Source organism: Patiria miniata, unplaced genomic scaffold (genome assembly GCF_015706575.1).
Source record: "Patiria miniata isolate m_02_andy unplaced genomic scaffold, ASM1570657v1 HiC_scaffold_16, whole genome shotgun sequence".
NCBI lineage: Eukaryota > Metazoa > Echinodermata > Asteroidea > Valvatida > Asterinidae > Patiria > Patiria miniata.
This window is the reverse complement of record NW_024037054.1, coordinates 16,015,371-16,040,590: the sequence shown is the minus strand read 5'-3', so window position 1 is coordinate 16,040,590 and position 25,220 is coordinate 16,015,371. Positions and strand designations below refer to the sequence as shown.

The 25,220-nt window shown below is 37.5% G+C and overlaps 1 protein-coding gene across 1 annotated transcript; it reads right to left on the bottom strand.

The window, feature by feature from the left end:
- Positions 1–19,805: 19,805 nt before the first annotated feature.
- On the bottom strand, positions 19,806–24,783 carry LOC119723112. The gene is made up of 6 exons (XM_038193649.1): positions 24,584–24,783; positions 24,420–24,478; positions 23,682–23,880; positions 22,882–22,979; positions 21,918–22,010; positions 19,806–20,077 (listed from the first exon to the last, which is right to left on the bottom strand). The coding sequence occupies exons 3-6, from the start codon at positions 23,876–23,878 to the stop codon at positions 19,860–19,862; spliced, it is 606 nt and encodes a 201-aa protein (XP_038049577.1). The 5' UTR covers positions 23,879–23,880; positions 24,420–24,478; positions 24,584–24,783; the 3' UTR covers positions 19,806–19,859.
- Between the last annotated feature and the right edge of the window lie 437 nt (positions 24,784–25,220).

Sequence of the window (25,220 nt, the reverse complement as noted above, 5' to 3'; positions counted from 1 at the left end):
CAGGCAGACCGTGTCATTATTAAAATAATTATAAAATTTTCGTGTTTTTCAGACCGGGGTGGGGGTGTTTCGACCCTATCTGGATCCGCGCCTGACTTCTACTCTTTGTATTTGGACAGATACAGACTCTCAACTCCGTCACTACTATTTTAACATTATATACGGACGTCTTTAGAAAAGGGAACAAATTGTGTTTTTTTACGGATTCGTTTGTTAACACAATAACCAGGCCTCTGTTCCGTTCGCTGTTTCCAACAGTCTTTCATTAGCGTGTAATCAAACATTATTTTCCTGAAAAATAATGTGAGCAGTATGTTCTCATCCTTAATGAAAAAAAAATTAAAATGTAGGGTGCTGTTCATGATGTGCATCACACCGCTTCGCTCACCCCCCCCCCAGCCCTGCAAACAGGGCCTAGGTCGCTGGGCCGGGAAGGGCTGATGAGCTTCACAGAATCTTGTGTATGAAGTGGGGATGTCTTACGGAATGGCTGATTTTACCCAAAATTTTAGATGCAATTTTCTTACAAATACCACCGTCTGTCCAAAAATCGAATTGGAATGTGTTCTAAAGGGATTTTGCATATTCCCTACAAGTTCCAAGCAATTTCTTTTTTTTTTTGGCCAAAATTGAAAAAAATTAAAGGGCTAGCCCCTTACATATTTTTGTAAGGGGTTAGCCTGATATTTTCACTCAAAGTTGGCCAAAAATGGATTTTTCTCCAAATAACACAGAAATTCAGTTACAGGTAAGAGAGGAGCACCAAAATTTGAGGATTTGCTCATAAATCAGCAATAGTTTTAGTTTTGGTTTTTACATTTGATGACTGCTTTTATCCCAAATTTAGACGCATTTTCTTTTAAATACCGTGCACAGTCTCCAGAAATCGAATTGGAATGTATTCTAGGGTCCCTTAGGCATCTTCCCTGCAAATTTCAAGCAATTTCATTTTTTTGCCACAACAGAAAAAAAAGGTAAGGGGTTAACCTTATCTTTTAACTCAAATTTGGCCAAAAATTGACTTTTCTCCAAACAACGCGGAGAATCATTTGGAGGGAAGAGGAGCATCCATCAATATTCAAATGTCAAAAATGTGGATAATTTTGGCAAAAATCATTGATTTTTTGAGAAAAAATAATATGTTTGACTGACTTTATTCCAAATTGTTGACGTAAGTTTTCTTTTGAATACCACCGTTAATCCATGCATGGTATCTTAAGGTTGGACACGCAACGACAGAGGCAGTTAATTCACAATTCTATGGTTCATCGTGGCTTGAGCAAATTTTAGATGCAATTTTCTTTTGAATGGCACCGTCTGTCCACAAAACCAATTGGAATGTGTTCTAAGGTCCCCTAGACATCTTCCCTGCAAGTTTCAAGCATTTTCATTTTTTGACCAAAATTGACAAAAGTATAAGGGGTTAGCCTTAGATTTTTAGTCAAATTTGGCCCAAAATTGACTTTTCTCCAAACAATGCAGAAATTCACTTAGAGGTAAGAGGAACATCAATCAATATCCAAAGTCCTAATATGGGAAGATTTGGGCAGAAATCGACAATTTGTTGAGATTAGTATATGCATATTTATGATTGATTTTATCTCAAATTTTCGATGCAATATTCTTTTGAATACCACCGTCTGTCCAGAAAACCAATTGGAATGTGTTCTAGGGTCCCTTAGGCATCTTCCCTGCAAGTTTGCAGCATTTTCATTTTTTGACCAAAATTGACAAAAATGTAAGGGGTAGCCTTACATTTTTAGTCAAATTGGGCCAAACATTGACTTTTCTCCAAACAATGCAGAAATTCACTTAGAGGTAAGAGGAACATCAATCAATATCCAAAGGCCCAACATTAGGAGGATTTGGGCAGCAATCAGCAATTTGTTGGGATTACTTTTTACATATTCATGATTGATTTCATCTCAAATATTAGATGCAATTTTTTTTTAATACCACCGTCTGTCCAGAAAACCAATTGGAATGTGTTCTGGGGTCCCTTAGGGCATCTTCCCTGCAAGTTTCAAGCATTTTCATTTTTTGACCAAAATTGACAAAAATGTAACGGGTTAGCCTTACATTTTTAGTCAAATTTGGCCAAAAATTGACTTTTCTCCAAACAACGCAGTAATTCACTTAGAGGTAAGAGGAACATCAATCAATATCCAAAGGCCAAAACTTGGGGGATTTGGGCAGAAATTAGCAATTTGTTGAGACACATTTTTTATTTATGATTGATTTTATCCCAGATTTTAGATGCAATATTCTTTTGAATAGCACCATCTGTCCAGAAAACCAATTGAAATGTGTTCTAGGGTCCCTTAGACATCTTCCCTGCAAGTTTCAAGCATTTTCATTTTTTGACCACAATTGACAAAAGTATAAGGGGTTAGCCTTAGATTTTTAGTCAAATTTGGCCAAAAATTGACTTTTCTCCAAACAATGCAGAAATTCACTTAAAGGTAAGAGGAGCATCAATCAATATCCAAAGTCCTAATATTGGGAAGATTTGGGCAGAAATAGACAATTTGTTGAGATTAGTATATGCATATTTTATGATTGATTTTATCTCTCATTTTCGATGCAATATTCTTTTGAATACCACCGTCTGTCCAGAAAACCAATTGAAATGTGTTCTAGGGTCCCTTAGGCATCTTCCCTGCAAGTTTCAAGCATTTTCATTTTTTGACCAAAATTGACAAAAATGTAAGGGGTTAGCCTTAAATTTTTAGTCAAATTGGGCCAAAAATTGACTTTTCTCCAAACAATGCAGGAATTCACTTAGAGGTAAGAGGAACATCAATCAATATCCAAAGGCCAAAACTTGGGAGGATTTGGGCAGAAATTAGCAATTTGTTGAGACACCTTTTTATATTTATGATTGATTTTATCCCAGATTTTAGATGCAATATTCTTTTGAATGGCACCATCTGTCCAGAAAACCAATTGAAATGTGTTCTAGGGTCCCTAAGACATCTTCCCTGCAAGTTTCAAGCATTTTTCATTTTTTGACCAAAATTGACGGAAATGTAAGGGGTTAGCCTTACATTTTTTAGTCAAATTTGGCCCAAAATTGACTTTTCTCCAAACAATGCAGAATTCATTCAGAGGTAAGAGGAACATCATTCAATATCAAAGGCCAAACATTAGGAAGATTTGTGCAGCAATCAGCAATTTGTTGGGATTACTTTTTACATATTCATGATTGATTTCATCTCAAATATTAGATGCAATTTTTTTTTTAATACCACCGTCTGTCCAGAAAACCAATTGGAATGTGTTCTGGGGTCCCTTAGGCATCTTCCCTGCAAGTTTCAAGCATTTTCATTTTTGACCAAAATTGACAAAAATGTAAGGGGTTAGCCTTACATTTTTAGTCAAATTTGGCCAAAAATTGACTTTTCTCCAAACAACGCAGTAATTCACTTAGAGGTAAGAGGAACATCAATCAATATCCAAAGGCCAAAACTTGGGAGGATTTGGGCAGAAATTAGCAATTTGTTGAGACACATTTTTATATTTATGATTGATTTTATCCCAAATTTTAGATGCAATATTCTTTTGAATGGCACCATCTGTCCAGAAAACCATTGAAATGTGTTCTAGGGTCCCTTAGACATCTTCCCTGCAAGTTTCAAGCATTTTCATTTTTTGACCACAATTGACAAAAGTATAAGGGGTTAGCCTTAGATTTTTAGTCAAATTTGGCCAAAAATTGACTTTTCTCCAAACAATGCAGAAATTCACTTAAAGGTAAGAGGAGCATTAATCAATATCCAAAGTCCTAATATTGGGAAGATTTGGGCAAAAATAGACAATTTGTTGAGATTAGTATATGCATATTTTATGATTGATTTTATCTCTCATTTTCGATGCAATATTCTTTTGAATACCACCGTCTGTCCAGAAAACCAATTGAAATGTGTTCTAGGGTCCCTTAGGCATCTTCCCTGCAAGTTTCAAGCATTTTCATTTTTTGACCACAATTGACAAAAGTATAAGGGGTTAGCCTTAGATTTTTAGTCAAATTTGGCCAAAAATTGACTTTTCTCCAAACAATGCAGGAATTCACTTAGAGGTAAGAGGAACATCATTCAATATCCAAAGGCCCAACATTAGGAGAATTTGGGCAGAAATCAGCAATTTGTTGAGACACCTTTTTATATTGATGATTGATTTTATCCCAAATTTTAGATGCAATTTTCTTTTGAATGGCACCGTCTGTCCAGAAAACCAATTGGAATGTGTTCTAAGGTCCCCTATGAATCTTCCCTGCAAGTTTCAAGCATTTTCATTTTTTGACCAAAATTGACAAAAAGTATAAGGGGTTAGCCTTAGTTTTTTAGTCAAATTTGGCCAAAAATTGACTTTTCTCCAAACAATGCAGAAACTCACTTAAGGGTAAGAGGAACATCAATCAATATCCAAAGTCCTAATATTGGGAAGATTTGGGCAGAAATCGACAATTTGTTGAGATTAGTATATGCATATTTATGATTGATTTTATCTCAATTTTTCGAAGCAATATTCTTTTGAATACCACCATCTGTCCAGAAAACCAATTGGAATGTGTTCTAGGGTCCCTTAGGCATCTTCCCTGCAAGTTTCAAGCATTTTCATTTTTCGACCAAAATTGACAAAAATGTAAGGGGTTAGCCTTACATTTTTAGTCAAATTTGGCCAAAAATTGACTTTTTTCCAAACAACGCAGTAATTCATTCAGAGGTAAGAGGAACATCAATCAGTATCCAAAGGTTCAAAATAGGGGGGATTTGGGCAGAAATCAGCAATTTGTTGAGACACCTTTTTATATTTATGATTGATTTTATCCCAAATGTTAGATGCAATTTTCTTTTGAATGGCACCGTCCGTCCAGAAAACCAATTGGAATGTGTTCTAAGGTCCCCTATGAATCTTCCCTGCAAGTTTCAAGCATTTTCATTTTTTGACCAAAATTGACAAAAATGTTAGGGGTTAGCCTTACATTTTTAGTCAAATTTGGCCAAAAATTGACTTTTCTCCAAACAATGCAGAAATTCACTTAGAGGTAAGAGGAACATCATTCAATATCCAAAGGCCCAACATTAGGAGGATTTGGGCAGAAATCGACAATTTGTTGAGATTAGTATATGCATATTTATGATTGATTTTATCTCAATTTTTCGAAGCAATATTCTTTTGAATACCACCGTCTGTCCAGAAAACCAATTGGAATGTGTTCTAGGGTCCCTCAGGCATCTTCCCTGCAAGTTTCAAGCATTTTCATTTTTTGACCAAAATTGACAAAAATGTAAGGGGTTAGCCTTACATCTTTAGTCAAATTTGGCCAACAATTTTAGATGCAATATTCTTTTGAATGGCACCATCTGTCCAGAAAACCAATTGGAATGTGTTTTAGGGTCCCTTAGACATCTTCCCTGCAAGTTTCAAGCATTTTCATTTTTTGACCAAAATTGACAGAAATGTAAGGGGTTAGCCTTACATTTTTAGTCAAAATTGGCCAAAAATTGACTTTTCTCCAAACAATGCAGAAATTCACTTAGAGGTAAGAGGAACATCATTCAATATCCAAAGGCCCAACATTAGGAGGATTTGGGCAGAAATCAGCAATTTGTTGAGATTACTTTTTACATATTCATGATTGATTTTATCTCAAATTTTAGATGCAATATTCTTTTGAATGCCACCGTCTGTCCAGAAAACCAATTGGAATGTGTTCTAGGGTCCCTTAGACATCTTCCCTGCAAGTTTCAAGCATTTTCATTTTTTGACCAAAATTGACAGAAATGTAAGGGGTTAGCCTTAGATTTTTAGTCAAATTTGGCCAAAAATTGACTTTTCTCCAAACAATGCAGAAATTCACTTAAAGGTAAGAGGAACATCAATCAATATCCAAAGTCCTAATATTGGGAAGATTTGGGCAGAAATCGACAATTTGTTGAGATTAGTATATGCATATTTATGATTGATTTTATCTCTAATTTTCGATGCAATATTCTTTTGAATACCACCGTCTGTCCAGAAAACCAATTGGAATGTGTTCTAGGGTCCCTTAGGCATCTTCCCTGCAAGTTTCAAGCATTTTCATTTTTTGACCAAAATTGACAAAAATGTAAGGGGTTAGCCTTACATTTTTAGTCAAATTTGGCCAAAAATTGACTTTTCTCCAAACAATGCAGAAATTCACTTAGAGGTAAGAGGAACATCATTCAATATCCAAAGGCCCAACATTAGGAGGATTTGGGCAGACATCAGCAATTTGTTGAGATTACTTTTTACATATTCATGATTGATTTTATCTCAAATTTTAGAAGCAATTTTCTTTTGAATGGCACAGTCTGTCCAGAAAACCAATTGGAATGTGTTCTAAGGTCCCCTATGCATCTTCCCTGCAAGTTTCAAGCATTTTCATTTTTTGACCAAAATTGACGGAAATGTAAGGGGTTAGCCTTACATGTTTAGTCAAATTTTGCCAAAAATTGACTTTTCTCCAAACAATGCAGAAATTCACTCAGAGGTAAGAGGAACATCATTCAATATCCAAAGGCCCAACATTAGGAGGATTTGGGCAGAAATCAGCAATTTGTTGAGACACCTTTTTATATTTATGATTGATTTTATCCCAGATTTTAGATGCAATATTCTTTTGAATGGCACCTTCTGTCCAGAAAACCAATTGGAATGTGTTCTAGGGTCCCTTAGACATCTTCCCTGCAAGTTTCAAGCATTTTCATTTTTTGACCAAAATTGACAAAAATGTAAGGGGTTAGCCTTACATTTTTAGTCAAATTTGGCCAACAATTTTAGATGCAATATTCTTTTGAATGGCACCATCTGTCCAGAAAACCAATTGGAATGTGTTTTAGGGTCCCTTAGACATCTTCCCTGCAAGTTTCAAGCATTTTCATTTTTTGACCAAAATTGACAAAAGTATAAGGGGTTAGCCTTAGTTTTTTAGTCAAATTTGGCCAAAAATTGACTTTTTCCCAAACAATGCAGAAACTCACTTAAGGGTAAGAGGAACATCAATCAATATCCAAAGTCCTAATATTGGGAAGATTTGGGCAGAAATCGACAATTTGTTGAGATTAGTATATGCATATTTATGATTGATTTTATCTCAATTTTTCGAAGCAATATTCTTTTGAATACCACCATCTGTCCAGAAAACCAATTGGAATGTGTTCTAGGGTCCCTTAGGCATCTTCCCTGCAAGTTTCAAGCATTTTCATTTTTCGACCAAAATTGACAAAAATGTAAGGGGTTAGCCTTACATTTTTAGTCAAATTTGGCCAAAAATTGACTTTTTTCCAAACAACGCAGTAATTCATTCAGAGGTAAGAGGAACATCAATCAGTATCCAAAGGTTCAAAATAGGGGGGATTTGGGCAGAAATCAGCAATTTGTTGAGACACCTTTTTATATTTATGATTGATTTTATCCCAAATGTTAGATGCAATTTTCTTTTGAATGGCACCGTCCGTCCAGAAAACCAATTGGAATGTGTTCTAAGGTCCCCTATGAATCTTCCCTGCAAGTTTCAAGCATTTTCATTTTTTGACCAAAATTGACAAAAGTATAAGGGGTTAGCCTTAGTTTTTTAGTCAAATTGGGCCAAAAATTGACTTTTCTCCAAACAATGCAGAAATTCACTTAGAGGTAAGAGGAACATCATTCAATATCCAAAGGCCCAACATTAGGAGGATTTGGGCAGAAATCGACAATTTGTTGAGATTAGTATATGCATATTTATGATTGATTTTATCTCAATTTTTCGAAGCAATATTCTTTTGAATACCACCGTCTGTCCAGAAAACCAATTGGAATGTGTTCTAGGGTCCCTCAGGCATCTTCCCTGCAAGTTTCAAGCATTTTCATTTTTTGACCAAAATTGACAAAAATGTAAGGGGTTAGCCTTACATCTTTAGTCAAATTTGGCCAACAATTTTAGATGCAATATTCTTTTGAATGGCACCATCTGTCCAGAAAACCAATTGGAATGTGTTTTAGGGTCCCTTAGACATCTTCCCTGCAAGTTTCAAGCATTTTCATTTTTTGACCAAAATTGACAGAAATGTAAGGGTTAGCCTTACATTTTTAGTCAAAATTGGCCAAAAATTGACTTTTCTCCAAACAATGCAGAAATTCACTTAGAGGTAAAGAGGAACATCATTCAATATCCAAAGGCCCAACATTAGGAGGATTTGGGCAGAAATCAGCAATTTGTTGAGATTACTTTTTACATATTCATGATTGATTTTATCTCAAATTTTAGATGCAATATTCTTTTGAATACCACCGTCTGTCCAGAAAACCAATTGGAATGTGTTTCTAGGGTCCCTTAGACATCTTCCCTGCAAGTTTCAAGCATTTTCATTTTTTGGCCTTATTAAAGGAATAAATGTAAGGGGTTAGCCTTAGATTTTTAGTCAAATTTGGCCAAAAATTGACTTTTCTCCAAAAAATTTGGCCAAAAATTGACTTTTCTCCAAACAATGCAGAAATTCACTTAAAGGTAAGAGGAACATCAATCAATATCCAAAGTCCTAATATTGGGAAGATTTGGGCAGAAATCGACAATTTGTTGAGATTAGTATATGCATATTTATGATTGATTTTATCTCTAATTTTCGATGCAATATTCTTTTGAATACCACCGTCTGTCCAGAAAACCAATTGGAATGTGTTCTAGGGTCCCTTAGGCATCTTCCCTGCAAGTTTCAAGCATTTTCATTTTTTGACCAAAATTGACAAAAATGTAAGGGGTTAGCCTTACATTTTTAGTCAAATTTGGCCAAAAATTGACTTTTCTCCAAACAATGCAGAAATTCACTTAGAGGTAAGAGGAACATCATTCAATATCCAAAGGCCCAACATTAGGAGGATTTGGGCAGACATCAGCAATTTGTTGAGATTACTTTTTACATATTCATGATTGATTTTATCTCAAATTTTAGAAGCAATTTTCTTTTGAATGGCACAGTCTGTCCAGAAAACCAATTGGAATGTGTTCTAAGGTCCCCTATGCATCTTCCCTGCAAGTTTCAAGCATTTTCATTTTTTGACCAAAATTGACGGAAATGTAAGGGGTTAGCCTTACATGTTTAGTCAAATTTTGCCAAAAATTGACTTTTCTCCAAACAATGCAGAAATTCACTCAGAGGTAAGAGGAACATCATTCAATATCCAAAGGCCCAACATTAGGAGGATTTGGGCAGAAATCAGCAATTTGTTGAGACACCTTTTTATATTTATGATTGATTTTATCCCAGATTTTAGATGCAATATTCTTTTGAATGGCACCTTCTGTCCAGAAAACCAATTGGAATGTGTTCTAGGGTCCCTTAGACATCTTCCCTGCAAGTTTCAAGCATTTTCATTTTTTGACCAAAATTGACAAAAATGTAAGGGGTTAGCCTTACATTTTTAGTCAAATTTGGCCAACAATTTTAGATGCAATATTCTTTTGAATGGCACCATCTGTCCAGAAAACCAATTGGAATGTGTTTTAGGGTCCCTTAGACATCTTCCCTGCAAGTTTCAAGCATTTTCATTTTTTGACCAAAATTGACGGAAATGTAAGGGGTTAGCCTTACATTTTTAGTCAAAATTGGCCAAAAATTGACTTTTCTCCAAACAATGCAGAAATTCACTTAGAGGTAAGAGGAACATCATTCAATATCCAAAGGCCCAACATTAGGAGGATTTGGGCAGAAATCAGCAATTTGTTGAGATTACTTTTTACATATTCATGATTGATTTTATCTCAAATTTTAGATGCAATATTCTTTTGAATACCACCGTCTGTCCAGAAAACCAATTGGAATGTGTTCTAGGGTCCCTTAGACATCTTCCCTGCAAGTTTCAAGCATTTTCATTTTTTGACCAAAATTGACAGAAATGTAAGGGGTTAGCCTTAGATTTTTAGTCAAATTTGGCCAAAAATTGACTTTTCTCCAAACAATGCAGAAATTCACTTAAAGGTAAGAGGAACATCAATCAATATCCAAAGTCCTAATATCGGGAAGATTTGGGCAGAAATCGACAATTTGTTGAGATTAGTATATGCATATTTATGATTGATTTTATCTCTAATTTTGGATGCAATATTCTTTTGAATACCACCGTCTGTCCAGAAAACCAATTGGAATGTGTTCTAGGGTCCCTTAGACATCTTCCCTGCAAGTTTCAAGCATTTTCATTTTTTGACCAAAATTGACAGAAATGTAAGGGGTTAGCCTTACATTTTTAGTCAAAATTGGCCAAAAATTGACTTTTCTCCAAACAATGCAGAAATTCACTTAGAGGTAAGAGGAACATCATTCAATATCCAAAGGCCCAACATTAGGAGGATTTGGGCAGAAATCAGCAATTTGTTGAGATTACTTTTTACATATTCATGATTGATTTTATCTCAAATTTTAGATGCAATATTCTTTTGAATACCACCGTCTGTCCAGAAAACCAATTGGAATGTGTTCTAGGGTCCCTTAGACATCTTCCCTGCAAGTTTCAAGCATTTTCATTTTTTGACCAAAATTGACAGAAATGTAAGGGGTTAGCCTTAGATTTTTAGTCAAATTTGGCCAAAAATTGACTTTTCTCCAAACAATGCAGAAATTCACTTAAAGGTAAGAGGAACATCAATCAATATCCAAAGTCCTAATATTGGGAAGATTTGGGCAGAAATCGACAATTTGTTGAGATTAGTATATGCATATTTATGATTGATTTATCTCTAATTTTCGATGCAATATTCTTTTGAATACCACCGTCTGTCCAGAAAACCAATTGGAATGTGTTCTAGGGTCCCTTAGGCATCTTCCCTGCAAGTTTCAAGCATTTTCATTTTTTGACCAAAATTGACAAAAATGTAAGGGGTTAGCCTTACATTTTTAGTCAAATTGGGCCAAAAATTGACTTTTCTCCAAACAATGCAGAAATTCACTTAGAGGTAAGAGGAACATCATTCAATATCCAAAGGCCCAACATTAGGAGGATTTGGGCAGACATCAGCAATTTGTTGAGATTACTTTTTACATATTCATGATTGATTTTATCTCAAATTTTAGATGCAATATTCTTTTGAATACCACCGTCTGTCCAGAAAACCAATTGGAATGTGTTCTAGGGTCCCTTAGACATCTTCCCTGCAAGTTTCAAGCATTTTCATTTTTTGACCAACATTGACAGAAATGTAAGGGGTTAGCCTTAGATTTTTAGTCAAATTTGGCCAAAAATTGACTTTTCTCCAAACAATGCAGAAATTCACTTAAAGGTAAGAGGAACATCAATCAATATCCAAAGTCCTAATATTGGGAAGATTTGGGCAGAAATCGACAATTTGTTGAGATTAGTATATGCATATTTATGATTGATTTTATCTCTAATTTTCGATGCAATATTCTTTTGAATACCACCGTCTGTCCAGAAAACCAATTGGAATGTGTTCTAGGGTCCCTTAGGCATCTTCCCTGCAAGTTTCAAGCATTTTCATTTTTTGACCAAAATTGACAAAAATGTAAGGGGTTAGCCTTACATTTTTAGTCAAATTGGGCCAAAAATTGACTTTTCTCCAAACAATGCAGAAATTCACTTAGAGGTAAGAGGAACATCATTCAATATCCAAAGGCCCAACATTAGGAGGATTTGGGCAGACATCAGCAATTTGTTGAGATTACTTTTTACATATTCATGATTGATTTTATCTCAAATTTTAGATGCAATATTCTTTTGAATACCACCGTCTGTCCAGAAAACCAATTGGAATGTGTTCTAGGGTCCTTAGACATCTTCCCTGCAAGTTTCAAGCATTTTCATTTTTTGACCAAAATTGACAGAAATGTAAGGGGTTAGCCTTAGATTTTTAGTCAAATTTGGCCAAAAATTGACTTTTCTCCAAACAATGCAGAAATTCACTTAAAGGTAAGAGGAACATCAATCAATATCCAAAGTCCTAATATTGGGAAGATTTGGGCAGAAATCGACAATTTGTTGAGATTAGTATATGCATATTTATGATTGATTTTATCTCTAATTTTCGATGCAATATTCTTTTGAATACCACCGTCTGTCCAGAAAACCAATTGGAATGTGTTCTAGGGTCCCTTAGACATCTTCCCTGCAAGTTTCAAGCATTTTCATTTTTTGACCAAAATTGACAGAAATGTAAGGGGTTAGCCTTAGATTTTTAGTCAAATTTGGCCAAAAATTGACTTTTCTCCAAACAATGCAGAAATTCACTTAAAGGTAAGAGGAACATCAATCAATATCCAAAGTCCTAATATCGGGAAGATTTGGGCAGAAATCGACAATTTGTTGAGATTAGTATATGCATATTTATGATTGATTTTATCTCTAATTTTGGATGCAATTCTTTTGAATACCACCGTCTGTCCAGAAAACCAATTGGAATGTGTTCTAGGGTCCCTTAGGCATCTTCCCTGCAAGTTTCAAGCATTTTCATTTTCTGACCAAAATTGACAAAAATGTAAGGGGTTAGCCTTACATTTTTAGTCAAATTGGGCCAAAAATTGACTTTTCTCCAAACAATGCAGAAATTCACTTAGAGGTAAGAGGAACATCATTCAATATCCAAAGGCCCAACATTAGGAGGATTTGGGCAGAAATCAGCAATTTGTTGAGATTACTTTTCACATATTCATGATTGATTTTATCTCAAATTTTAGATGCAATTTTTTTTTTAATACCACCGTCTGTCCAGCAAACCAATTGGAATGTGTTCTGGGGTCCCTTAGGCATCTTCCCTGCAAGTTTCAAGCATTTTCATTTTTTGACCAAAATTGACAAAAATGTAAGGGGTTAGCCTTACATTTTTAGTCAAATTTGGCCAAAAATTGACTTTTCTCCAAACACTGCAGTAATTCATTCAGAGGTAAGAGGAACATCAATCAATATCCAAAGGCCCAACATTAGGAGGATTTGGGCAGAAATCAGCAATTTGTTGAGATTACTTTTTACATATTCATGATTGATTTTATCTCAAATTTTAGATGCAATATTCTTTTGAATACCACCGTCTGTCCAGAAAACCAATTGGAATGTGTTCTAGGGTCCCTTAGACATCTTCCCTGCAAGTTTCAAGCATTTTCATTTTTTGACCAAAATTGACGAAAATGTAAGGGGTTAGCTTTACATTTTTAGTCAAATTTGGCCAACAATTTTAGATGCAATATTCTTTTGAATGGCACCATCTGTCCAGAAAACCAATTGGAATGTGTTTTAGGGTACCTTAGACTTCTTCCCTGCAAGTTTCAAGCATTTTCATTTTTTGACCAAAATTGACAGAAATGTAAGGGGTTAGCCTTACATTTTTAGTCAAAATTTGCCAAAAAATGACTTTTCTCCAAACAATGCAGAAATTCACTTAGAGGTAAGAGGAACATCAATCAATATCCAAAGTCCTAATATTGGGAAGATTTGGGCAGAAATCGACAATTTGTTGAGATTAGTATATGCATATTTATGAATTCCACCGTCTGTTCAGAAAACCAATTGGAATGTGTTCTAGGGTCCCTTGGGCATCTTCCAAAGGCATATCCAAAGGCCCAACATTAGGAGGATTTGGGCAGAAATCAGCAATTTGTTGAGATAACTTTTTACATATTCATGATTGATTTTATCTCAAATTTTAGATGCAATTTTTTTTTTAATACCACCGTCTGTCCAGAAAACCAATTGGAATGTGTTCTAAGGTCCTCTATGAATTTTCCCTGCCAGTTTCAAGCATTTTCATTTTTTGACCAAAACTGACAAAAGTATAAGGGGTTAGCCTTAGATTTTTAGTCAAATTTGGCCAAAAATTGACTTTTCTCCAAACAATGCAGAAATTCACCTAAAGGTAAGAGGAACATCAATCAATATCCAAAGTCCTAATATTGGGAAGATTTGGGCAGAAATCGACAATTTGTTGAGATTAGTATATGCATATTTATGAATTCCACCGTCTGTTCAGAAAACCAATTGGAATGTGTTCTAGGGTCCCTTGGGCATCTTCCCTGCAAGTTTCAAGCATTTTCATTTTTTGACCAAAATTGACAAAAATGTTAGGGGTTAGCCTTACATTTTTAGTCAAATTTGGCCAAAAATTGACTTTTCTCCAAACAATGCAGGAATTCACTGAGAGGTAAGAGGAACATCATTCAATATCCAAAGGCCAAAACTTGGGAGGATTTGGGCAGAAATCAGCAATTTGTTGAGACACCTTTTTATATTTATGATTGATTTTATCCCAAATTTTAGATGCAATTTTCTTTTGAATGGCACCTTCTCTCCAGAAAACCAATTGGAATGTATTGTAGGGTCCCTTAGACATCTTCCCTGCAAGTTTCAAGCATTTTCATTTTTTTGACCAAAATTGACAAAAATGTAAGGGGTTAGCCTTAGATTTTTCGTCAAATTTGGCCAAAAGTTGACTTTTCTCCAAACAATGCAGAAGTTCATTCAGAGGTAAGAGGAACATCAATCAATGTCCAAATGCCCAACATTTGGAAGATTTGGGCAGAAATCAGCAATTTGTTGAAGACAATCAAACTTGATAATTCAGAGGAAGTTAAGGTCGTAACGAAGTTTCCGTCGGTGAACCTGTGGAAGGATCATTACCAATCAGAGAAGGAAAAACCCTTTCCCCCGCTCCGGTGGGGCCGCCCGTGACAGTGCTATCTTCCTGATGTAGGCGGGAGTGTCCCACGCCAGGGTTCCGGAAGCGCCGCCGGGCCGAGTGCCGCGCCAGTGCCCCGCGTGTGGGAGACGGCGCGGAGCGGCGCGGCCCGGGGACGCCCGGGCTAGGTCTCGAATGGACTGCGGGGATCGGTTTATCCGACTGCCGCCTGGGACCGCCGCCCGCAGTCTCCCGGGGAAGGGGCCGTTCTGCCGGCAGAGGCGCCCGGTCCCCCCATCGGTCGACCGGCTCCCTTCCTGGTGGTCTTGTGACCACCGGCGCGGTCATCCCACGGTGATCGACAGAGTAGTGCGGTTCCAAAATGAAATTTCTACCAAGTCGGTATATCACAATTCATACCAATTTACCAACTTACATCGGAGACAGATCTATAGGAACTTTTGCAGGGGGGGGGGGGGGGGTGGGGGGGGGGAGGAGGGGAGGGAGGAGACCCGACAGATGCATAATAACCGCGGCAGAATAGCTTCACTTTGTTGTGTCAGAGAAGGGGGGGGGGTTTGACCACCCCCCCCCCACCCCAAAAAAAAACCCCTCTGGGTCCGCACCTGCATGTCAATGACAGTTAATTCTATTAAGCCCAATTTAATGGCATTTTAGAATTCAGTCCTTAATGTACGTTCTTGTGTTCCACTTGCGTTTGTTTTTCAAGTTTGTATTTCCAGTTTTAAGAGTGAGGGGCTTTGTTTTCTGTCGTGTTTCTTATTTTGCTAATTACTATATTTGTGGGGAATGTTCACAATTAAAGAAACGTTATTTGAAAGATGTAGGCGGCCTATTGTATATGGCGTTTCTTACGTCAATTGGAAATTGCACCATTTTTTATGGTAGTCTTATTGATCGAACGAAACTTAATTTTGAGTATAGTCAATTATTACATTTTCATTAATTTATGACATAGACCTTTGTTTCGTTTTTAAACTGCCGGAGACCTGCCGAGCAGATGTTAATATCAAACTAAACCAAAGTTTTAAAAAAAATAGAGGCTTAAAAAAATCAAAAAGTTATGTGCTAGCCAAGCTTTCAGGGATCGGTCTGAGCCATAACGATGCCCCAGCCGATCCCTTAGTTCTCTTCCGGGGTCTCGGCGTCCCCGACCAATACACACTTCCTTCCTGTCCATCCATGTAACCCGGAGGGCCAGGCACCATGTAAAAGCAAAGAGCTAAGGGAGGAACAGGGCGGCCCCTAAGCCCTGATCCTCCGAGTGGACCACATGCCCTGAACCTGTACGAAGGCGCCAACCTGGAACTCGCGGACAGTACCAGCCGCAGTGCTTACCGATTAAGCTAAGGTACAGTTGGTGATTTACGACGGGAAATTAAACATCTTATAATGACTGAATACGCGCGTTGAAAAGCAAAAAGACACGGACGGGATTCGAACCCGGGCTCCGCGATTCGTAGACGGCGAATCTAACCACTAGGCCATTCCGCTTCCTTAGAATTCTGGTCAAAAACGATTTGTTTGAGTAGGCGGAGAAACACTGAACATTGTTGAGTGCATCTGTTTTGTCTAGCTCCGTGGACGAACAGAAGTCGATATTTCGTGCAACAATGAGCCAACTGTTTACATTTGTTATGTTTGGAAAATTGTATACGGCAGCCTCGTTAGTCGTAGGACTATACGTGGGCTAAACCTACTTATCGTTACGCAACAATGAACACCGTGATTATGCAGGTTTTTTTGAAAAGGCTTCATGTGCGTTCAGGGGCGGACCAGGAAATTGTGCGGGGGGGGGGGGATGTCCAGGCCCGTCAGCTGTTCACATCTGATTGTTGCGGACAGGCAGACCGTGTCATTATTAAAATAATTATACATTTTTCGTGTTTTTCAGACCGGGGTGGGGGTGTTTCGACCCCATCTGGATCCGCGCCGGACTTCTACTCTTTGTATTTGGACAGATACAGACTCTCAACTCCGTCACTACTATTTAACATTATATACGGACGTCTTTAGAAAAGGGAACAAATTGTGTTTTTTTACGGATTCGTTTGTTAACACAATAACCAGGCCTCTGTTCCGTTCGCTGTTTCCAACAGTCTTTCATTAGCGTGTAATCAAACATTATTTTCCTGAAAAATAATGTGAGCAGTATGTTCTCATCCTTAATTCTATACAAAAAAATTAAAATGTAGGGTGCTGTTCATGATGTGCATCATACCGCTTCGCTCACCCCCCCCCCCCCCCCAGCCCTGCAAACAGGGCCTAGGTCGCTGGGCCGGGAAGGGCTGATGAGCTTCACAGAATCTTGTGTATGAAGTGGGGATGTCTTACGGAATGGCTGATTTTACCCAAAATTTTAGATGCAATTTTCTAACAAATACCACCGTCTGTCCAAAAATCGAATTGGAATGTGTTCTAAAGGGATTTGCATATTCCCTACAAGTTCCAAGCAATTTCTTTTTTTTTGGCCAAAATTGAAAAAAATTAAAGGGCTAGCCCCTTACATATTTTTGTAAGGGGTTAGCCTGATATTTTCACTCAAAGTTGGCCAAAAATGGATTTTTCTCCAAATAACATAGAAATTCAGTTACAGGTAAGAGAAGAGCACCAAAATTTTGAGGATTTGCTCATAAATCAGCAATAGTTTTAGTTTTGGTTTTTACATTCATGACTGCTTTTATCCCATATTTTAGACGCATGTTCTTTTAAATACCGTGCACAGTCTCCAGAAATTGAATCAGAATGTATTCTAGGGTCCCTTAGGCATCTTCCCTGCAAATTTCAAGCAATTTCATTTTTTTGCCATAACTGAAAAAAAAAGTATATATTTTAACTCAAATTTGGCCAAAAATTGACTTTTCTCCAAACAACGCGGAGAATCATTTAGAGGGAAGAGGAACATCCATCAATATTCAAATGTCAAAAATGTGAATAATTTTGGCAAAAATCACTGATTTTTTGAGAAAAATAATATGTTTGACTGCTTTCATTCCAAATTGTTGACGTAAGTTTTCTTTTGAATATCACCGTTTATCCTGGACACACAACAACAGAGGCAGTTAACACACAATTCTATGGTTTATCGTGGCTTGAGCAGCCTTTTATTCTCACAATTAAATTAGGCAAAGTCGATGCTAACTCGCGAAACTGCAATTATCATACACTGTGTATTTATAATTATGTGCAATGACTTGCTTCCGGTCAATGCTAACTCGTGAAACTTTGGAGCATAATGTTTGCAAAATTTTGTTTCCGTTCAAAGCTGGAAACTTCACGGTATACCAACGTTTGTCCAGAAATTGAATTTGAATGTCTTCTATAGACCATTATCATGTTGCAGCCATTTGATTTTCTACCCATTCAAATCAATGTCACCAAAGCGAGGCTGGAGGGGAAAATAGTCTGGTTCCTCTTTGCACAAAAACATTATCATTCAGTACTGTTATTGGATACAGGGAACATGACTAAAATGGTGGAAGCATGATATAGGTCTATAGGGTCCCTTTAGGCACCTTTCCTGCAAGTTTCCAGCAGTTTCAGTTTTTGGCCAAAATTGAAACAAAATGCTAGGAGATTCAGATGGTTTTTTTTGGCTAGAATGCCCATTAATTTAGTTAATAGACAATGAATACCAGTCCAACAAAGCATACAGGTATTATAAGCTTTCTGACACTGACTATTCTGTGACTAAAAATAAATTAGTTCCAGTTGAACCGATGTCATGATCTTAACTTCTGTTTTAAAAAACAAACACCATACTTTATAGCTAAAATCTGAGTACACGGTTTCAATCGGTTCAATCATTAAATTAGCTTTAATCTATTTAATGTACATGCAAGATACATGTGAAATTATACTTATGTTGTTAAAATCCCAAAACAACTTTAAGTCAGCACATACTTCATGCCAATGCGAATGCAATATCTTGTGAATTTGAAGTCAGGAAATTTGCTGCAAAATTGGCAGAGTTGAATTGTGTTCAGTTTTTGCGAATTTGCAGCGTTAAAACTGACTGCGACGTCACAAAGTCACGATCGCATTCGCTTTTGCATTGAGTAATCAACTTGCCTTTAGTTGTCACTTAACAGCTGCTGTTAATATACACTATACATGGATTACATGATTAGAAATTTTCTAATTAGCGAGCAAAGCAAACCATGGTGAAGAGGCTACATAAGCTGTTTTTCCAAATGAGTTTTAAGTTGATGACAATACTTAAACATAAGTTCAGCATGCAGGCCGCAGGTCCAAAACCATAGACCAGATTTTCATTTTTATCAATTAGTATTTATGGCTTAAGAAAAGAACATTTGAATCTAAATTTAACAGCAAACAGCATTTTTTTTTTAAGAATGAAGAACATTCTTCAGTTTCACTCCAGGAATATAGCCTGTACACTCATTCACATTGTAGAAAAGGTTAACAATTGTTGATGATCATGCAAAATTTACAACTATCGGGGAAACACTAAGAGTACTAATGTTACAGTAACTTACAGACCACACTTACGCTGTTTCATGTAAACAAGTCCTTAAACTAAACAAATACCAAAATGTACATTTTACATCATCTGTTAAATTATGAGCAACTGCTACAATAAACCACAACAAAGTGAAAATCTGTGTATTAAATGTGTTGCAAATACAAGCAAGAAATGTGTTGCCATTAGAACATTACACACAATTTTGTACATTTAATTTGATCGCAATAATCCTTGCTTCAAATTCCAGAACTGCAATCTCTATGAGTTTTCCAACGAGCATTAGACTTGTGCATTTTAAGCCTTCTTGCACACTCGCTCACAAACTACCAATTTTACGCACACCTGAAAATGTGAGTCAATTTTGGCGCTGTGAAATTATGCATTGGAAACCTTGAACAGGTGTTTATCGGATCAAATTATAAATGGCAAGCAAAAAGAAACTAAAACCAAAGCAAACAAACAAGAAATTAAAAAAACAAACAATACAAATTAATATACAAGGCTCACTTTTTCAAATTACAAGAGCCACCCAGAAATTGTGCTCGTAGTAGGCAAATTTCATTAGGTTGACCCTCGAAATCTGCCATATCCACGTGACATCTCAGTATACTCACTCATGTAATATTGTCTGAATTTTTCCAAAAATCTAGAAAATTTGTTGATCATTATGCCTGTTCCAAAATCAATATGATTTTGGATGAAAAAATGCGAAAAAAAAAAGACAGAGTCTACCTATTTGGTTTCCTCATTGTGGATGTGTCCGTAGGACAGCCCCCTGCCGGGTCGTCTCAGCTCTGCCAGCTCGATACTTGCACGGCTGCCTCGTTTCACTCGTCTCTTCTTCTCCTTGGGCTTTGATTTCCTGGGATCCGGGCTTACTTGGATCAGTACAGCGCTGTCCCCAGCTTGGGAACCGGCCGAGATTTTCCTGTCTCTGGCGTCATCCTTATCTGGAAGATAGAAAAAGCGGAGAGAATTTTTCAATAGCACCGGATTGTTATTTGTAACACTTGGCTCCAAGGGCGGATGCAGAACACAATTGGGGGCGGGGGGCAAACAATTTTTTTGGGTCCCCAAAAATACGGCGTGGGGTTCGGGGCCTGCTTAAGGGCTCCCAAAATTGTTGGATTCTAGATGCTCTGTGGTGCGATCTGAGGCTATTTCTGACCACTTTAACCACATCTTTTGGAGGAAAAGATGGTGTACACAGTGCGTGCCTTTATAGCGATACCACTTTTAAAAAAATGGTTTCGTTTGGGGGGGGGGCCCATGGCTCCTGTTGCACCCCCCCCCCCTCCAGATCCGTCCGTGCTTGGCTCTGTTATTTTTTTCTGTTAAAATGAGCCATATTGGAGTATCTTTGAATGCTATAAATAAGCGTACATGAATTTCAGGCTTGTATACTGGACAAGGACTGGGAAAAAAAGGGTTGGAAAAAGAGTTTAAGGTGGACAAGTTCCATTTTTCCTAATAATAATCTCGCCCTTGTACAATGACTATCCAGCACATCACAAACATCCTTGGGTATGGCCTGAAAAACGTCTGTTTATGGTAATGCCCTACATATTATCTAGGTGAATAGGCAGGAAAATAATTTTATTATGTAACTAGTGTTTATGTTTGTTTGTAAGTCTTTTATACTTATTTCTTTTTTTAGGGTACTTGTAAAAGCTATTATTCTGTTTAACCTGTTTACTTTAACCAATGACACTTAAAAGCTCACATAGAAAATACTATTCTACTTCAAAAACTAGTTTATTTCATATTCTTGGCTACTTGTGCAATAAAAGTGGGCAATTTGGCTGCAAAAAGTAAGTCGGGTTACCGTAAACACATTTTTTTTTTTTTTTTACCTCAGTAGGCAATTTGCCAAATTGACTAAGCACTTGATCCCTCCCCTGGTTCAAATCTAGACAAAGGCAACCGAGTGCTTAGTCCCTGTTATTTATAGTTCCAATATCTCCTTTTTTAAGGTGATTTTTCAATTGAAAAAGTCCCCCCCCCCCCGCAGTAACCTTTCTTGATCCGCCCTTGCCTTTATTCATTATAAAGACATTTCTTTTTTAAAACAGGTATTATTTGTAACTACTTCTTTATAACTAACTGGTGAACTTTTTATGTGGTTTGGATATTTTTGAAAAGTGTTTTCAGATTGTAATGTAGAATAAAATTGTATTACATGTATTGTTATTAATTGACTGGGGTGGGGTTTGAACCAGTGACCTCCAGATTACCGTACCGATGCTCTACCAACTGTGTCCATGGTATTTTGCATGTCAGGGTTGGGGGGGGGGTTACAAGTGTGCACAAAATTGATAAACAATATCACAACAGTAAAACAAATCAACTTTTTTTATACAACAGTCTTATTAGGCCAAAAAAAAAAGTCTCCGGTTTCTGGTATGGAGCCTGCCCAAAAAGTGGTGCGGCGACGCAACTTTTCTTTTTTTTTTACCTGATTTTTTTCGCTTCAAATGTCGGCTGATGACTGCAAATGGTGCCCGACTAAACTAAGTGCAAATATATGGGAGTCCAGAGAGGCCACATAAAGCTTATTCTCGACCACAACCCCATCTAAAAACACGCTAAAATTGTGCAGCAGCAGGATTCCAGTCAAACCAGTGAGTTTGGCAGTTTTGAGACATCATCTTTCATTGAAAAAAAAACTTTTTCATTTTGCCGACGTGCATGGCTACGGCGACGCGCGCGCATACCAGAAACCAGAGACTTTTTTTTTTGGCCTTACGGTATTCTTATCTGTTTCAAGTCTAATGCAAAGAATTATGTTACCTTTAGGGTTTGTGCCGTGTGGAGTACTGACGACCCGTCCACCTATGGACAGGCTGGGTGAGCATGGCCGCTCCTCATCAACAGGATGAAGACCTGAAATCATTTTACATAGATAAATGAGTCAATCACAAGTCAATCACAAGTCAATCACAAGTCAATCACAAATCAATCACAAGTCAATCACAAGTCAATCACAAGACAATCACAAGACAATCACATGTCAATCGCAAGTCAATCGCAAGTCAATCACAGGTCAATCACAAAACAATCGCATGTCAATCACAAGTCAATCACAAGTCAATTGCAAGTCAATCACAAGTCAATCACAAGTCAATTGCAAGTCAATCGCAAGTCAATCACAAGTCAATCGCAAGTCAATCGCAAGTCAATCGCAAGTCAATCACAAGACAATCACATGTCAATCACATGTCAATCACAAGTCAATCACAAGACAATCACATGTCAATCACAAGTCAATCACAAGTCAATCACATGTCAATCACAAGTCAATCACAAGTCAATCACAATTAGTCAATCGCAGGTCAATCGCAAAGTCAATCACATGTCAATCACCAGTTATTCACAATTCAGTCAAATGTCAGTCTGAACTTCAAAAGTCAGTCAAAATTCACAAGTCATAACATGTCCATCTCAAGTCAATCGCAAATCAGTCACAAGTCAGTCACAAGTCAATCCCAAGCCTTCTATCACAAAGTCAGTCACAAGTCAGTCAAAATTCAACAGAAGTCATAACAAGTCCATCTCAATTAAGTCAATCACAAGTCCATCACAAGTCGGTCATCAAGTTATAAGTCAAGTGACAAACTGTTCAAGTGAACTGAGGCAAAACCATTCCTTTGTAAATGTTTGTCCTCCGACGCTTGTCACCTTACTCCTGTGCAGACTTGTGATTGACTTGTGTCAGGCTACAGCTGTGGCTCTGACATTTCTGAAACGCCTTTACCTTCAGACTTCAGGATTGTCAGTGGCTTCTCATCCTCAGTGACTAGAGCTGTCTCTGTGAGTGAGCCCTGGCTTGGGGCTAACAGGCCTCCCTTGTTTCTGTGTGGAGAGGAAGTATAACAAAATGTTCCCTGTCACAGACTGCCAGAGTTTTTGAAAAAGGTGAGGGGAGACATCGTTAGGCACCTGGAGCCCTGTTTGTTGGTGATTGGGGTGGGAGTGGGGGTGGGGGTGGGCGTTAGGGAGTTAAAGTGGGTAAAATTGAAGAGGGATTGGGAGGTGGCCTAATTCAGCACAGGTCAGTTCTTGAACTGCGCGTCTCGCCTGCTTTCGCAATTATCTTTTAAGAGTGACCTTTGACCTTCGTGTGTGACCTTTGACATCAGTATCATGTAAGGTTCCCATGTTGTATCTATGACCCAAGTTTTGCTCCAACTGGACTTCAACTTATGAAATGAGACCAGTTTTACATGCTCAGCCCATTTTACAAGTTAACCTCAGATGACCTTTGACCTTGGTATGTGAACTTTGACATCAATATCATATGAAGGTTGCCATGTTGCATCAATGATTTAAGTCTGGTTCCAATTGCACTTCAACTTTTAAAATGACAGATTTTACAAAACTTTTAACAAATATACACATACGACATTGTACATACTATAGATATACATGCAGACGTATTGCATAGTCTCTTTCCTGAGCAAAGTCCAGGGGAGACAAAAAGCAAGGAGAAATTGACTTTTAGAAACTGAGTCCAGCAGGGACAATTTCAATTCTTCTTTCAGATTCTAGACTCACGTGCTGTTCTTTATTCCCTTTATGATGTAACAGAAGATGCTGATACTGATGACGCACATCAAGAGGCAGATACAGATAATGGCAAAACCAGCGCAGTGACTGAACGATGTGGCCAGGAAGATAACAGCCAAAATCAGATGTAGTACACTAACGATGACCAGAGCCACTGCGATTTTCCACGGATGCATTGACGTCATTTCTGGAAGTAAAACAAAAAGGAATTGGGAACACACAACAAATGTCCAATTGTAATGAATTCCTTTTCTAAGTTGCTATGTTTCTAGCAAAAGTTATTCACTTGTGAATGTGACATTGACTGGAAAAAAAATATCGGCCATTGTTTAGTTAAAAGAATTATTACTTCCAATTTTGAATAATTGGCTGCCAGATATAATATTATTCTATTATTCTATTATTCTAACCAGAATAATAGGCTGGTTCCCACCGTACCCCACAATCAGTATCGATAATGAACACACAGGGAGCCAGCTTTGCTAGCAAAAAGGGCTGCAGATGTACAAGGGAAAAGAGGTGGGTTTTGGTTGAAATAAAACATACAAGTTGAAAACGTATTAAGAAAAGAAAATTGAATATGTTGAAGAGCATGGGAAAGGCAACTTTAATGATGGGCTTCGTCTTTTAATTACCATTGTAATTTTATGGATACATCGCATGCACAAAAGTATGTTCAGCACTGTTCAACAGTTTGGAAATCAGAATAATGTGCTCGATTCTTACTTTTTTCTGTGTTCGGTGTTTGCGGCCTCGGACTGATCTCACAATCTGGATGAACTTTACTGTAACGATGAAGAAAAGTGTTCGATCAAAATAGTTTGTAATTTATCCTGATTTGGTTTATATGCATCCAGCCAGAGTAAGTACAAAGCAAACATTCTACTCACTTGTTTGTTATCAAAGCTTTCTTTCCATAGATGAAAAATGCATAACTTAGCAATAGGAAGATGATGACGTATGCTAGCCCCAGGAAACTGCCGAGAAAACCGGCCGCAATCAAACAGGTATAGGCTGTCAAGATAAAAAAGAAAAAAGAAAAAGAGAAACTAGAATTGTGTTTGTAGACAAACACATAGCTGTTTCGACAATTGTTTTAGTGACAGCTGTCATGTACATTGTAGGATCTTCACCCAAATCGGATGTACACGAGTTTGTTTCTGCATTCAACAGGGGACTTTGACAATAGAGGACGATAGGGTCCCCAATTCCTGAGAGGTCCCCAGTTTGGCGATGTGTACAAAACATATGGGAGGGTCTTCCTAAAAAGTTACAGTACAAACAAAAGAGGGACAATAGGGGGGTCCCCGATTGCAGGCAAAGACACACTGGTGTGTACATGTGTAACTATGGTACCGAAAATATTGGGCTGTGAAGAAGTGAATTTGGTGTGTTAAGGTACATATGTTTTCGTCAACTGAAACGATGATGTCATCGCGATGAAAATATTCGGCATGCATCTTAGGGTGGTTGCCTACATGTGTGCCAAGTTTGAAGTCAATCGGATTTACGAAAGTGCCAAAGTCT

Excerpts from the sequence above, each read along its gene's own strand:
- LOC119723112 (XM_038193649.1), bottom strand. The coding sequence starts at position 23,878 with ATGACGTCAATGCATCCGTGGAAAATCGCAGTGGCTCTGGTCATCGTT. Across the intron at positions 22,011-22,881 it reads GACAATCCTGAAGTCTGAAG|GTCTTCATCCTGTTGATGAG; the intron begins GTAAAGGCGTTT and ends AAATGATTTCAG. Across the intron at positions 20,078-21,917 it reads ACACGGCACAAACCCTAAAG|ATAAGGATGACGCCAGAGAC; the intron begins GTAACATAATTC and ends TCTATCTTCCAG.